Consider the following 12,697-nt stretch of genomic DNA (forward strand, 5'->3'; position numbering starts at 1 on the left):
TGATGGCCTCACTTGGAGCAGCCTCCGGCCGGGGCCTCATCACACCCCCCTGTTCCTCCCTCTCGCCCCAGGCCCTGGCCCGCTGGTCCCTTCCCTGGCTCCGTGGTCCTGCCCTTTCCAGAAAGGCGTCTGGCTGGGATCGGCCGTCCGTAGCTTTTGCCCTCGGCTTCTCTCGCTCGGGGACGTGCGGGCAGGGTCCCCCCACCTTCCCGTGGCTGGGTAGCTCATTTTAGCGCTAATATTCCATCGTCTGGCTTATCTATTCCTTCACCGACTGAAGGACATTCTGGTTGCTTCCAAGTTTGGGCAATTATGAGTCAAACTGCTCTAAACCTCAGTTTACAGGTTTTTGTATCGATGTAAGTTTTCTTTTTTTAAGATTTTATTTATTTATTCATGAGAGACACAGAGAGAGAGAGAGGCAAAGACGCAGGCAGAAGGAGAAGCAGGCTCCGTGCAGGGAGCCTGACGTGGGACTTGATCCCGGGTCTCCAGGATCAGGCCCTGGGCCGAAGGCGGCGCCAAACCGCTGAGCCACCCGGGCTGCCCCAGTGTAAGTTTTCAACTTGTTTGAGTCAATACCCAAGAGCATGATTGCTGGATACCGTGGTAAGAGCATGTGTGGCTTGCAGGAGAAGGCCAGGGTGCCTTCCCACCATTGGTGAGTGCACCCCCGCCGCCACACGTCCTCCCAGCGCTCAGTGGAGTTGCTGCTCTGGATTTCGGCTATTCTGATAGCTGTGCCGTGGAAACTTGTGTTTTGCATTTGCAGTTCGCTGGTGACGTATGATGTTGAGCATCTCTTAATATACTTCTTTGCCATCTGTAAATATATTCTTTGGTGAGAAATCTGTTCAGTTTCTCTGCTGTTTTAAAATTTATTTATTGTTGAGACTTTAAGAGGGTTTTCTTTCTTTTTTTTTTTTTTTGTATATTTTAGGTAACAGATATGTCTTTTGCAAATATTTTCTCCAACTCTGCAGCTTGTTTCTCATCATCTTGACAGCGTCCTTTGTGGGGCAGAAGCTTTTAACTTTAATGAAGTCCAGCTTACCAAGCAGTTCTTTCATGGGACTCTGCCTTTGGGGTTGTATCCAAAAAGTTATTACCACACCCAGGTTCATCTTGGTCTCCTGTGCTATCTTCTAGGAGTTTTATAGTTTTGTGTTTCACACTTAGGTGTACAATCCATTTTGAGTTAATTTCTATGAAGAACATAAGATGTGTGTCTAGATTTTTTCTTTTTCTATATATATTTTTTTGCACCCGTTCCAGCACCATTAGTTGAAAAGACCACTTTTTCCCTTTATATTATCTTTGCTTCTTTGTCAAGGATCAGTTGATCATATTTTTTCCGTCTATTTCTGGGTTCTTTATTCTGTTCCAGTGATCGAGTTGTCTATTATTTCATGAATACCACACAGTCTTGATTACTATAGATTTGTTGGTAAGACTTCAAGTTGAATTGTGTCAATTTTATTTGTTGTTCTTCTTCAATATTGGCATGGCTGTTCTGGATCTTTTGACTCTCCATATAAACTTTATTTATTTGTTTTTTTTTAAGATTTTATTTATTTATTCATGAGAAACACAAAGAGAGAGAGAGAGAGAGAGAGGCAGAGACACAGGCATCGGGAGAAGCAGGCTCCACGCAGGGAGCCCGACATGGGACTTGATCCCCGGTCTCCAGGATCAGGCCCTGGGCTGAAGGTGGCGCTAAACCACTGAGCCACCTGGGCTGCCCTCCATATAAACTTTAGAATCAGTTAATCAATTTCCATAAAATGTCTTGCTGGGATTTTGATTGGAATTACATTGAATATATAGATTGAATAGGGAAGAACTGACATCTTGACAATGAAACTTTCCTATTCACGAACATGGAATTTTTCACTATTAATTTAGTTCTCCTTTGATCTCATTTGTCAGATTTTTGTAGTTTTCATCATATAGATTTTGTCAGATTTATTTATTTTCATATTTATTTAATTTTGGGGGTGCTAATGTAAATGGTATTGTGTTTTTAATTTCAAATTCCAATAATTCACTTGTGGTGTGTAGGAAAGTGATCCACTACAATCACTTATTAGTTCCAGGAGGCTTTTTTTTGTTAATTCTTCCAGGTTTTCTACATAGATAATCATGTCATCTGTGAATAAGACAGTTTTATTTCTTCCTTTCCAATCTGTATACTTTTTATTTTCTTGTCTTATTGCATTGGCTAGGATTTTCAGTACAATCTTGAAAAAACAGTGATGAGAGGGAGGAGGTCCTGCCTTGCTCTTGATTTTAGAGTATAAGTTTCTAGTTTCTTATCATTAAGTGGAATGTTAGCTGTAGGGGTTGTTTTTTTGTTTTTTGTTTTTTTGTATATATTCTCCTTTTTTAAAAAATATTTTATTTTTTTTTTATTTTAGAAAGAAAGTACAAGTAGGGGCAGGAGCAGAGGGAGAGAGAAAGGGAAATAATCTCCAGCAGAACCCATGCTGTGCATGGAGCCTGACACGAGGCTTGATTCCACAACCCTGAGATCATGACCTGAGCTGAAACCGAGAGTTGGACGCTCAACTAACTGAGCCACCTGGGTGCCCTGTATATAGTCTTTATCAAGTTGAAGAAGTTCCTGTCTATTCCTGGCTTGCTGAGAGCTTTTATCAAGAATGAGAGTTGAATTTTGTCAAATGCTTTTTCTGCATCTATTGATATGATCATGTCATTTTTCTTCTTTAGCCTATTGATGTGTAATAGATTACATCAATTGATTTTTAAATGTTGAGCCAGTTTTGCATACCTGACATAAATCCTATTTGATTATGGCATATTATTTTTTTTATACATTCTTGGATTTGACTTGCTAATATTTTGGTGAAGATTTTTGCTGCTGTGTTCATGAATGATTTTGGTCTAGAGTTTTCTTTTCTCGTGTCTTTCTGTGGTTTTGGTATTAGGGAAGTGCTGGCCTCATAGAATGAGGTAGAAAGTATTCCCTCTGTTTCTATCTACTGAGATTGTAGAGAATTGGTATGATTTCTTCCTTAAATGTTTGGCAGAACTCACTAGTGAACCCATTTGAATCTGGTGCTTTCTGTTTTAGAAGGTTATTAATTATTGATTCAATTTCTTTAATAGATATAGGCCTATTCAGATTGCCCGTTTCTTTTTTTTAATTAAGATTTTATTTATTTATTCATGAGAGAGAGAGAGGCAGAGACACAGGCAGAGGGAGAAGGCTCTATATGAGGAGCCTGACGTGGGACTTGATCCTGGGTCTCCAGGATTAGACTCTGGGCTGAAGGCGGCGCTAAACCGCTGAGCCACCCGGGCTGCTCTGTCCATTTCTTTATGTACGAGTTTTGGCAGGTTGTATCTTTTAATAAATTGGTCTGTTTTACGTCGATTATCAAATCTGTGGATGGTTACAGAGGGTGGAGTTGGTCTCTCCCCGCCCTCCCCAGCAGGTCGGGCTCTGGGCAACTGTGGCTCCTGAGGGCGGGTCTTGTGAAGAACAGAATGGTCTGGCAACCTGCAGGATGGTTACTTTCCTTTTTTGTCAGAAGCAGGACCGGATTTTTCTCCCATATTCACTGTGAGAACCAGGTCAGGTTCCTGGAGGAAAGATTGACAAGAGCTCGGGGCCCTCCCGAAACTGACCCTCCTGGGGCAACGCCGCTTTGTCCACGCAGAGCCTCCAGCAGCTCAGCAGTTGCTACTCAGGTGTTTCTCTGCTGGGGTTGGTGTCTTGGGGTTTCTGCTGAGGGACTTTGAGCTCTGAACCCGCCTGACTTTCTCTGCCGTTTGGGGGTGGTGGTTTTTCTTGTGACCTCGGGTCTCTGATGGAGTAAAGAAGAGTTGCTGAGTTTTCAGTCTCACTTTGTACTTGTTAGAATGTGTTGCAACTTCCAGGCTCCTTCCGAGCCTGAACAGAAAACACAAGTGCAGTTTTACCCTTCAAAATGGCTATTTTTACGTTCTATGAATTTCACCTCAATACAGTTTAAAAATGCATGTTGTAATCTCTACAGCAACCACGTGAGCTGCGGCTTTTCCCTGGGGTCCGCATTGCTGGGGTCCCGGGCGGGCGATGCCTCGGCCCCCAGCCCCACACGCGCCTGCAGAGCCCCCTCACAGCTGGTTTAGCTCTCTTCAGGCTCCTACCCCAGAGCCACGGGGACAGCTGGGGCTGTCCGCTCCTCCTTCCGGCTCCCTGCATGGTCCAGCTTGGGTCCGGGGCCTGGAGCACACGATGCTGCAGGAGGGGTGGGTGCAGGTGGCCTCCCGGTGCCCGCCGGCTTGTGGGTGTCAGGCAGGACTGCCGCCCGGTACTCACCCAGTACCCAGCGCGCGCTCAGGACAGTACAGATGTTGTGGCAAGTTCAGAGGTGGGGTTGCATCGCAGCCCACAGGCTGGGAGTCTGGTTGGAGGGTGTGTGTGGCCGGGGGAGGTGTGCGTGCGCGGAGTCCAGGTGGGCTGCCCGCAGAAGGCGTGGAGGGCTGGGATCCGTGTCCCAGGTGGGCCCCACTGCACGTCCTGTGCTTGGGTTTCAGTTCCTGAGAATGCCGAGTCCAAGCTCATGGGCCTCTCGGGACAGCTCGTGGACACCGCGTGCAAGGTGTGCCAGGCCTACCTGGGGCGGCTGGAGCACGAGGACATCGACGTCTCCGAGGACGCCAGCGAGGACCTCACGGAGGATGAGTGGAAGGACCTCACAGAGCAGTACTACTCTCTCATTCAGTAAGACGCGCCCTGGGCGGAGCTCGGACCCCGGGGCTCACCTGAATGGGGGACATGGAGGGGAAGCATCAGGTGCTGTCTAGGGAGGTCCCGCCTCGCCGATCTTGGTGTTGGGGTGCTTGCCTGGGTGTTGGGGTACCCACACTCACTGCTGCCTATCCCAAGCCCCTGTTGGCTCATAAAAGGATGGCACCCCCTGGGGGCACCTTTGGGTGGCATCGCCTTGAGCAGCACCTTCCACCCCGTTCTAGTGTTTTACCTCTTTGAACCCCAGAGGTGAGCTCTGTGTAGTCAAGGGCCAGCAGGAGGCTTGCGTGGCCCAGCCCTCCTGACTCTCCGGTGCCCCTGCTGCCTGGGAGTCCACGGCGGAGCCTGGCTTACCTCTGTTCTGAGCGCCGGGTCCTTCCCAGGCTGGAGACCCAGCACCCCTTTTACAGCGGCCAACGGGGCAGCTGGGGTAGGAGCGACCCGGGCACCCCTGCAGCAGGAGCAGCCGATGGCCAAGGGAACAACATTTTGGAGAGTCTGCTCGCAGCCCCACACACCATCCCAGGGACGTTTTTGTTCTTTGATTCCTTCTCTCCTTTTGGATCAGTCACTATCTTGTCTTCTTGTCATTGAGCTATGAACACAGTGCAGAGGGTGCCGTGCACTAACTGGATTTGTCCGAGTGGGTGAAATTCTGTGCTTGGCTGCGAAGGCCGCCTCCCAGGTCAGCGCCCGTCGGGCCCCCACAGAGCTCACGCCGGTGTGCCTCTTTTCACCTCAGCTGGTTTTGTGGTGGATGTTCAGGGGCATGGAATCACGCCGGCCGCACTCTCTCGGTTGTGACTCTTGCTTGACAAAGTCTGTGGGATTCATCCACACTGCTGCAGGAACCGAAGCCCATTCCTTCCTGCTGCTGGGCAGGGGCTCATAGATCGTAGACCACGGTTTTCACTCCTCCTGTGGATGAGCAACTGGATGACCTCTGGTTGTTAAGAAACTTCCAGAGATTCCTACAGATTCAGATGCCAGCAGTGCTGAGTGGGCCACACTGCCTGCAGGTGGAGGACAGCCTTGGCTCTGTCCTTCCTTTAGTTTTGCCTTCCTGTTCCATTGTGGTCTTCATTTACATTTCTCTGAAGACTGATGATGTGGAACATTGTTTCAGATGCTTATCAGTCATTTGAATATTTTCTTTTGTGAGGTGCTTGTTCACATCTTTCGTGTATTTAAAAATCAGGTTGTTTGTCTCTTTAATTTTTATTTTATTTTATTTTTTAAGATTTTATTTATTTATTAACGAGAGACAGAGAGAGAGAGAGAAAGAGAGAGAGAGGCAGAGACCCAGGCAGAGGGAGAAGCAGGCTCCATGCGGGAAGCCCGACATGGGACTCGATCCCAGGTCTCCAGTCAGGCCCTGGGCTGAAGGCGGCGCTAAACCACTGAGCCACCCGGGAAAGCCCATCTTTAATTTTTATTAATTTAAAATATTTTTAAATTTATTTTTTACTTTTTTGTTCTTATTAATTTTTAAAAAGATTTTATTTATTTATTCATGAGAGACACAGATTGAGAGGAAGAGACACAGGCAGAGGGAGAAGCAGGCTCCATGCAGGGGGCCCGATGTGGGACTAGATCCCGGGTCTCCAGGATCACGCCCTGGGCTGAAGGCGGCACTAAACTGCTGAGCCACCTGGGCTGCCCTGGGAGTCCTGTTTTAAGAAACCTTTACGTATCCAGGGTCTTGAAAATATTGTCCTACGAATTCTTCTAGATGCAGATCTTCATGTGCATGGTCACTTAGGACCAAGGTGCAAATCAACAAGGAAGGGTTAGTCCTTGCACTAGATGGCGTGTAAGCAACAAACATCCTTATGAACAAAGAAGTTGTATCTTGAATCCTGTCTCCTACATACACAAAGATTACTTTGAGATGTTTCACGAGATACGTGAAAGTTATGCGAAAAAGGAAAACACTAGCATCTGCATTCGTGACCACAAGGGAGGCACAGATTCATTAGTTTAATAAGAGCACTAATCATAATAGATCAAGTGGATAAATTGTACTTTATTGAAATGAAAAACTCTGTTTATGAAGAAACAGTCCCTGGAGAATGGGAAGGCGTGCCAAAGTGGGGGGACATACTTAGTACGCGCGTGCCCGACAGAGGTCCCACGGCATCTCACAGGCTCTCTGGACCTTGCCTTGTAGCGGTGACGCGTTCATCTCCAACTCGAGAAATCACTTGTCACAGTGCCAGGCTCTGCTGAATAAAATCACGTCCATGAACCCCCAGACGGAGATCGACGGGCTTCGGAACATCTGGATCATAAAGCCGGCAGCCAAGTCCCGCGGCCGAGGTCAGTCGGAGGCCACCTACCGGTCCCCAGAGCGCCGTGCTCAGCCTGGGCACAGGGGTGCAGCTCCTGACGCGGGTCTTCACCAGGTCTGGATGTTCCCAAGTCAAACCGGGCTGTGCTTTTTATATTACCTCGCCCGATCTTGGCGACAGGCTTATCTGGCTACTAAGGCCGATGCAGGACTTCCTTCCCGCTCCTTACTCACCTGCAAGCACCCGCGCTCTTGGAGGCACATCCTTATCGCCTGTACCTTTTGTCTGACGGGTTCAGGTTTTGTGCCTCGTCTTGTGCAGTAGCTACGACTGTGTCCTCTTTATTCCTAATGGGCAATAACTGTGTGTTCTTTTTAAAACACAAGATCTCAGGGGTTTTAAATCTTACTTGTGTTTCTGAAGAACCAACCTTAGGTTGCATTTTTCCAACTTCCTGTGAGAGATTTTTCCCTCCCCTTTGACTCTAACTTCAGTGCTCAGCCTATTTATCTCCAGTCTTTTGTGGGCAACAATAAAGGCCTTAAGGCTGTGAAATCTCCTCCCAAGACGGCCCTGGCTGCAGCATCCTTCTTGTTTGTGTTGTGTGATGTGTTTCCTGAGCATCTAAATAGACTTTACTTTTTGTTTGGATATTTTATTTTCCCCTTTAGTTATTTGAAGAGTTTTATTGTTGTTTTAAATTCATAAAGCAGCTAGTTTTTATATGATTAGAAAAATCTTTTTTGTTTTGTGACGTTGCTGCATTCGTCTAAGCATTGTCTGTCTGGAGACATTCTCTTTCCTGGGCTTCCACCTGCTGTCCTTGAGTGCCTGCCCCCCTGGGTCCGGCTGGTGCTTCTCCACGGGCTCCATCCTGAGTCTGTGCCTCTGGACAGTAGCATCGGCCCCTGGCGGCTCCCCCGTCCACCAGGCCCGACCTTCCTCCCACTGTAGACACCTGCATCCTCAAGGATGCCCTACAGACACCTCAGACCCGCCTGTTCAAATCCAAAGGCAGTGCTTTCTGGCTGGGCACTGGCTGCGCCCCTTCCTGCTCCGAGCCCAGGATAACTTCAGAGCTTTGCTGCTTTGCCCTAGTCTTTCATTTCAGGATGGCAAGGGCTCGCTTACAGTCGAAGAGACAAGACTTGTGTTTTCGTGGGGAAAGCTCACCTCATGTGTTGCTATGCCTTGTGTCTCTGGGCCTCTGCACATGGTGCTCCCCTCCAGCGCTGTTTCAGTCAGGATAGGCCAGATTGTGCTGGTAACAAGCAGTCCCCAAACCTCAGTGGCTGTCAGTGAGACCAGTTCATCTCTAGCCATCCTCGGCCATTATGGGTTGGCACGAGCAGATAGTGGGGGCGGGAGGTCTGCTCACCAAAGTCCCCCACCATCTTGTGACATCATTCCCTCCAGGCTTCAGGGTTGTCACAGCAGAGAAAGAGGGGGCTGGAGGGTCTGGTGGTGACCCAACAGACGAGAGGGATGCATGTCACTTCTCAGGTGTCACTGGTCACCACTAGTCATATGGCCTAACTTTGGGGGGATTGAGGATGAGAAATTGCAAATTGCAGCCCCCCCCCGCAACGTGGAGGAGTAGCAGAATGGGTGTACTAATGTGCCGTCCTACCATTGGTCCCTCACCAGACCCCAGGCCCCTGGACACCTGCCCCTTGTAGCGGGCGGGCACCCCACCCCTGCCTGCTGGTTCCTTGAGGCCTGTTCACTCCACACCCCGGGCTGGTGCTCAGCCACTGCTCACTGGATGCCTTTTAAAAGTGCCTCTGTCCCCATCCCTGTCCCTCTCTATTCTTGTGTCCTCTCTTAAATCCTGGGGGCTGGCCCCCTGGTGGGAGTGCTGAGGGTGTGGCACCTGGTTGTGGCCTCCACCCTGAGGGCAGAGCCTTCCCTGCTGGGCAGCCCCACTGCACTGCTTCATGGTCCTGGATCAAAGCCACATTGGGCCTCAGGGCTGGACCTAAACCAGGCCTGAGTGCCATGGGGCTGAGTGGTGACCTCTTGCAGATATAGTGTGCATGAACCGAGTGGAGGAGATCCTGGAGCTGGTGGCTGCAGACCATCTCCCTGCCAAGGACAACAAGTGGGTGGTGCAGAAGTACATCGAGACCCCACTGCTCATCTATGACACCAAGTTCGACATCAGGCAGTGGTTCCTGGTCACCGACTGGAACCCCCTGACCATCTGGTTCTACAAGGAGAGCTACCTGCGGTTTTCAACACAGCGCTTCTCCCTGGAAAATCTGGACAGGTCAGTTGGAGCGTCAGCTTGGTGCCACGGGGTGCAGGGGTGCATAGCGTGCCCTGCCAGTACCTGCGGGAAGTGGCTGGGCTGCCAGGCCGTGTTTGCCGCTATCACCCATCACCACCTTGAGGCACAAATGAAACAGGCCTGGGTAGGTCAAAACGACCTCCATCCCCAAGGGGCAGGCCCAGGCCAGCTGTTCTTCAAAGCCAGTGCTCTGTACCCCCATAATGTGTGTCTTTTCCAGAAAATCCTAAAGGCACCATTTGCCATGTGCCCACAAGGTGCCCGGCCCCACCCGGGGATGACACGTCTCAATGACAGGCCTAGAACCTCCTTCCGGGGTGGAGGTGGCCTCCTCTGCTGGAAAGGCTGAATGCCAGCTGTGCTCACGCTGCCCCACAGCTGGCCCAGCCTGGGTGTGCATGCTCTCCCTGCTTCACCATCCTGCTCTCTGGGTCCAGCCGCATACGGGCAGGGCACCTGGGAGGTCCCTGGGGGACAGGTGCCTATGCCAGCCCCTCAGACCCCCTCAGGAGTCCCTCTTTGTGAGCCCAAGATGTCTGGTCTTGGCTCCACTTCTTGGGGTCTGCAGAGCAGGGAGGCTGCTGGACTGGCTGGGGAGGTAGGGGTGTAGGCCTCCAGCCTGTGGGACATGAGAATGGCCTGAGGGGTCCTCTGAGGACCCCAAGAAGTGGGGAGCATGTGAGTCAGAAAAGGCCAGGATGGTGTGGACCGCACCCCAGATCCCAAGGCCCCTGGGGGGAGGGCGCAGGGGCAGGTAGCACATGGACGGGGCACAGGCTCAGACGTCCAGGAACAGGAACGGGGTGCCAGGGGTAGGGGGACCCACACCTCCCCAGGGTCTCCAGGTGGACGGGATGTGCGTGTGGCAGGGATGGCAAGGCCCTCTGCAGAGTGTTGGGAACAGGCCACCGTCAAGGCAGAGAATTTTCTTTGCCTCTGTCCAAACCAGGGGCTCCCTGTTCTGCCTTGTACCCACTGGGCATGCGGGGGTGGGTGCCTAGGCATCTTGACCAGGGCTTTAGAGGGGAGTCGTGGCTCCGGGAGAAGGGGTCCTGGAGAGAGGAGTCCTGGAGGAGGGGTTCCGGGGGGAGGGGCTCCGGGAGGAGGAGTCCAGGAGGAGGGGCTCTAGGGGGAGGGGTCCCGGAGGTGGGGCCCCAGAGGAGGGGTCCTGGGACTCCCCCGTGCACGAGGAGCCCCTCTCGCCCTCCCACCCAGGCCCCGGGGCCCAGCCAAGCCATGTGCCTGGTGGATCTCTTGCCCTCTCAGCCCCAGGATATCTGTCTGGGACCGTAACCCTCCCCCAGGCAGACAGAGATTCCCCGAAATCGGTCCCTCCTGGCCTACCTGTGCGGGGACTGCAGGGTTGGCACTGGGGGGGGGGTCCACTTCCCCGCGCCCACGGCTCCCGGGTCCCAAGGCCCTTCTGTCTGCTGCCTCTTTTCCGTTTGTCCTCTGGAAGGACGACCTGTCCAGGAACCCAGGGAGGGGCCCCCTTCCCTCGTGGTTCATCTCGTCCAAGTTACCTGTTTCTAAACCTGTTTGGAACAAGGCAAGAGAGTCAATTAATGGAACCTTCACGGAGACTCACCTTGTGTCCCTAGACCAGCTCTTCAAGGGCCACAGCTCTACTGCCAGATGCAGATGGGGAAACTGAGGCTCTGGGAGGCATTACTCCTGGAGGTCCTGGAGCTACCAGAGCCCCTCTTTAGGCTGCCCTGTGCCAGGGCACAGGGCCGTGAGAGCAGAGTCTCCGTGGGCGGGGCCAGGGGTGGCTGAGGGTCCCCATGGGCAGGGCGGGGTAGGTTGGGGCATGGAGTTCGGAGACTGGGGTCCGGGGGCGCAGTCTGGAAGTAGGGTTGTGGGTCCCAGCATGGAGACGGGGTCCCGGGTTGCAGGGACGGCAGAGGTCCAGGGTCTGGGATCCGGTGGTGGCATGGGGGTGCAGGGTGGGTCCGGGTCTGGTCCTGTCCGGGTACTGACTGCGCGGCCTCACCCTGGCGCAGTGCCATCCACCTGTGCAACAACTCCATCCAGAAGCACCTGAAGAATGACAAGGACCGAAGCCCCTTGCTGCCCTACCACAACATGTGGACCAGCACCAGGTTCCGGGAGTACCTGCAGAAGAGGGGCCGCGGGACTGTGTGGGCCAGCGTCATCTATCCGTCCATGAAGCGGGCCATCACCAACACCATGAGGGTGGCCCAGGACCATGTGGAGCCGCGCAAGAACAGCTTCGAGCTGTACGGGGCTGACTTCATCCTGGGGCGCGACTTTCAGCCCTGGCTCATCGAGATCAACTCGAGCCCCACCATGCACGCATCCACGCCGGTCACGGCCCAGCTGTGCGCCCAGGTGCAGGAGGACACCATCAAGGTGGTGGTGGACCGCAAGGTGGACCGCAACTGCGACATCGGCAACTTTGAGCTGCTGTGGAGACAGGTGAGGGGCGAGGGCCAGGCGGGTGGAGGTCGGCCGGCCGGCGGCACCTGCTCCTGCCTGCCCCTGACTGTAGCCACTTCCAGCAAACTGAGCAGGCAGTGAGGCCCACGCCCCGGGTTCACCCCGCGCCCCAGGCCTGGCCCCAGCCGGCCCTCACCACTCTGCCGCGCTCCCTCTCCTCCCCACCATCCCCAGCTCCGTGCCCACCAGGCTGCGTGGTCCCTTTGCCAGGGACTCCAGCTCCACGGGGGGACCCTGTGCCCGGGGGGCCCTGGAGGAGGGGGCCTGGTGGGCAGCCCTGCTTCTCTTGAGGCCTCACGCCCAGCTGGCTGGCGGACACAGGAAGGGGGAGCAGAGGTCCCGGGCCAGGGCCTGCCAGCCACCCCTGACCCCACCCTCCCCTGCGTAGCCTGCTGTGGAGCTGCCGCCCTTCCACGGCTCCGACCTCTGCGTGGAAGGCGTCAGCGTGAAGAGAACCAAGAAGTACATGCCTCCCATTTCCAACGTGACCTTTTCATCTTCCCTCTTGAACATTCAGCCACTAAAAGTGAGGTGCCCCTCGGCCATGCCAAGGCCAGCTCTGGGACCTCCACAAATGGCTCTGCAGCAAGACTTGAAAGTGAAGGATGCGAAGGTCCTCGCATACACCTTGCCTGTGCCCCTAAAGAGGGCAGCCGAGAGGAACTGTAAGGTCCAGTCCGCCAACGCCGAGTCTGGTGGGAGGATAGAGCTCCCCACTTGTCGTTTTCAACACATAGACAGTAAGACCCCAAAAACTGGTCTTACCAAAGCCGAGTCCCACAAGCACTCAGAGGCAAACTCACTAAGTGTGCACCCACTGCTGTCCGTGCTCCCACGCGTGAAGACAGTGGAGGGCGCTCTGTTTCAGCCACCCAAACCACCAGGTAACAGCGCGGC

At 52.9% G+C, this 12,697-nt stretch overlaps 1 protein-coding gene across 7 annotated transcripts in view; it reads left to right on the top strand.

The window, feature by feature from the left end:
* TTLL8 (tubulin tyrosine ligase like 8) overlaps positions 1–12,697 on the top strand; it is a 48,366-nt gene that overhangs the window by 17,791 nt on the left and 17,878 nt on the right. For all 7 annotated transcript variants that reach the window (XM_072843469.1, XM_072843470.1, XM_072843473.1 and 4 more), the window contains 5 exons: positions 4,546–4,732; positions 6,930–7,078; positions 9,076–9,319; positions 11,344–11,779; positions 12,189–12,684. In XM_072843469.1, coding sequence (XP_072699570.1) covers positions 4,546–4,732; positions 6,930–7,078; positions 9,076–9,319; positions 11,344–11,779; positions 12,189–12,684 — 1,512 coding nt within the window. The remainder of the gene's footprint in view (positions 1–4,545; positions 4,733–6,929; positions 7,079–9,075; positions 9,320–11,343; positions 11,780–12,188; positions 12,685–12,697) is intronic.

Source organism: Canis lupus, chromosome 11 (genome assembly GCF_048164855.1).
Source record: "Canis lupus baileyi chromosome 11, mCanLup2.hap1, whole genome shotgun sequence".
NCBI classification, from domain to species: domain Eukaryota; kingdom Metazoa; phylum Chordata; class Mammalia; order Carnivora; family Canidae; genus Canis; species Canis lupus.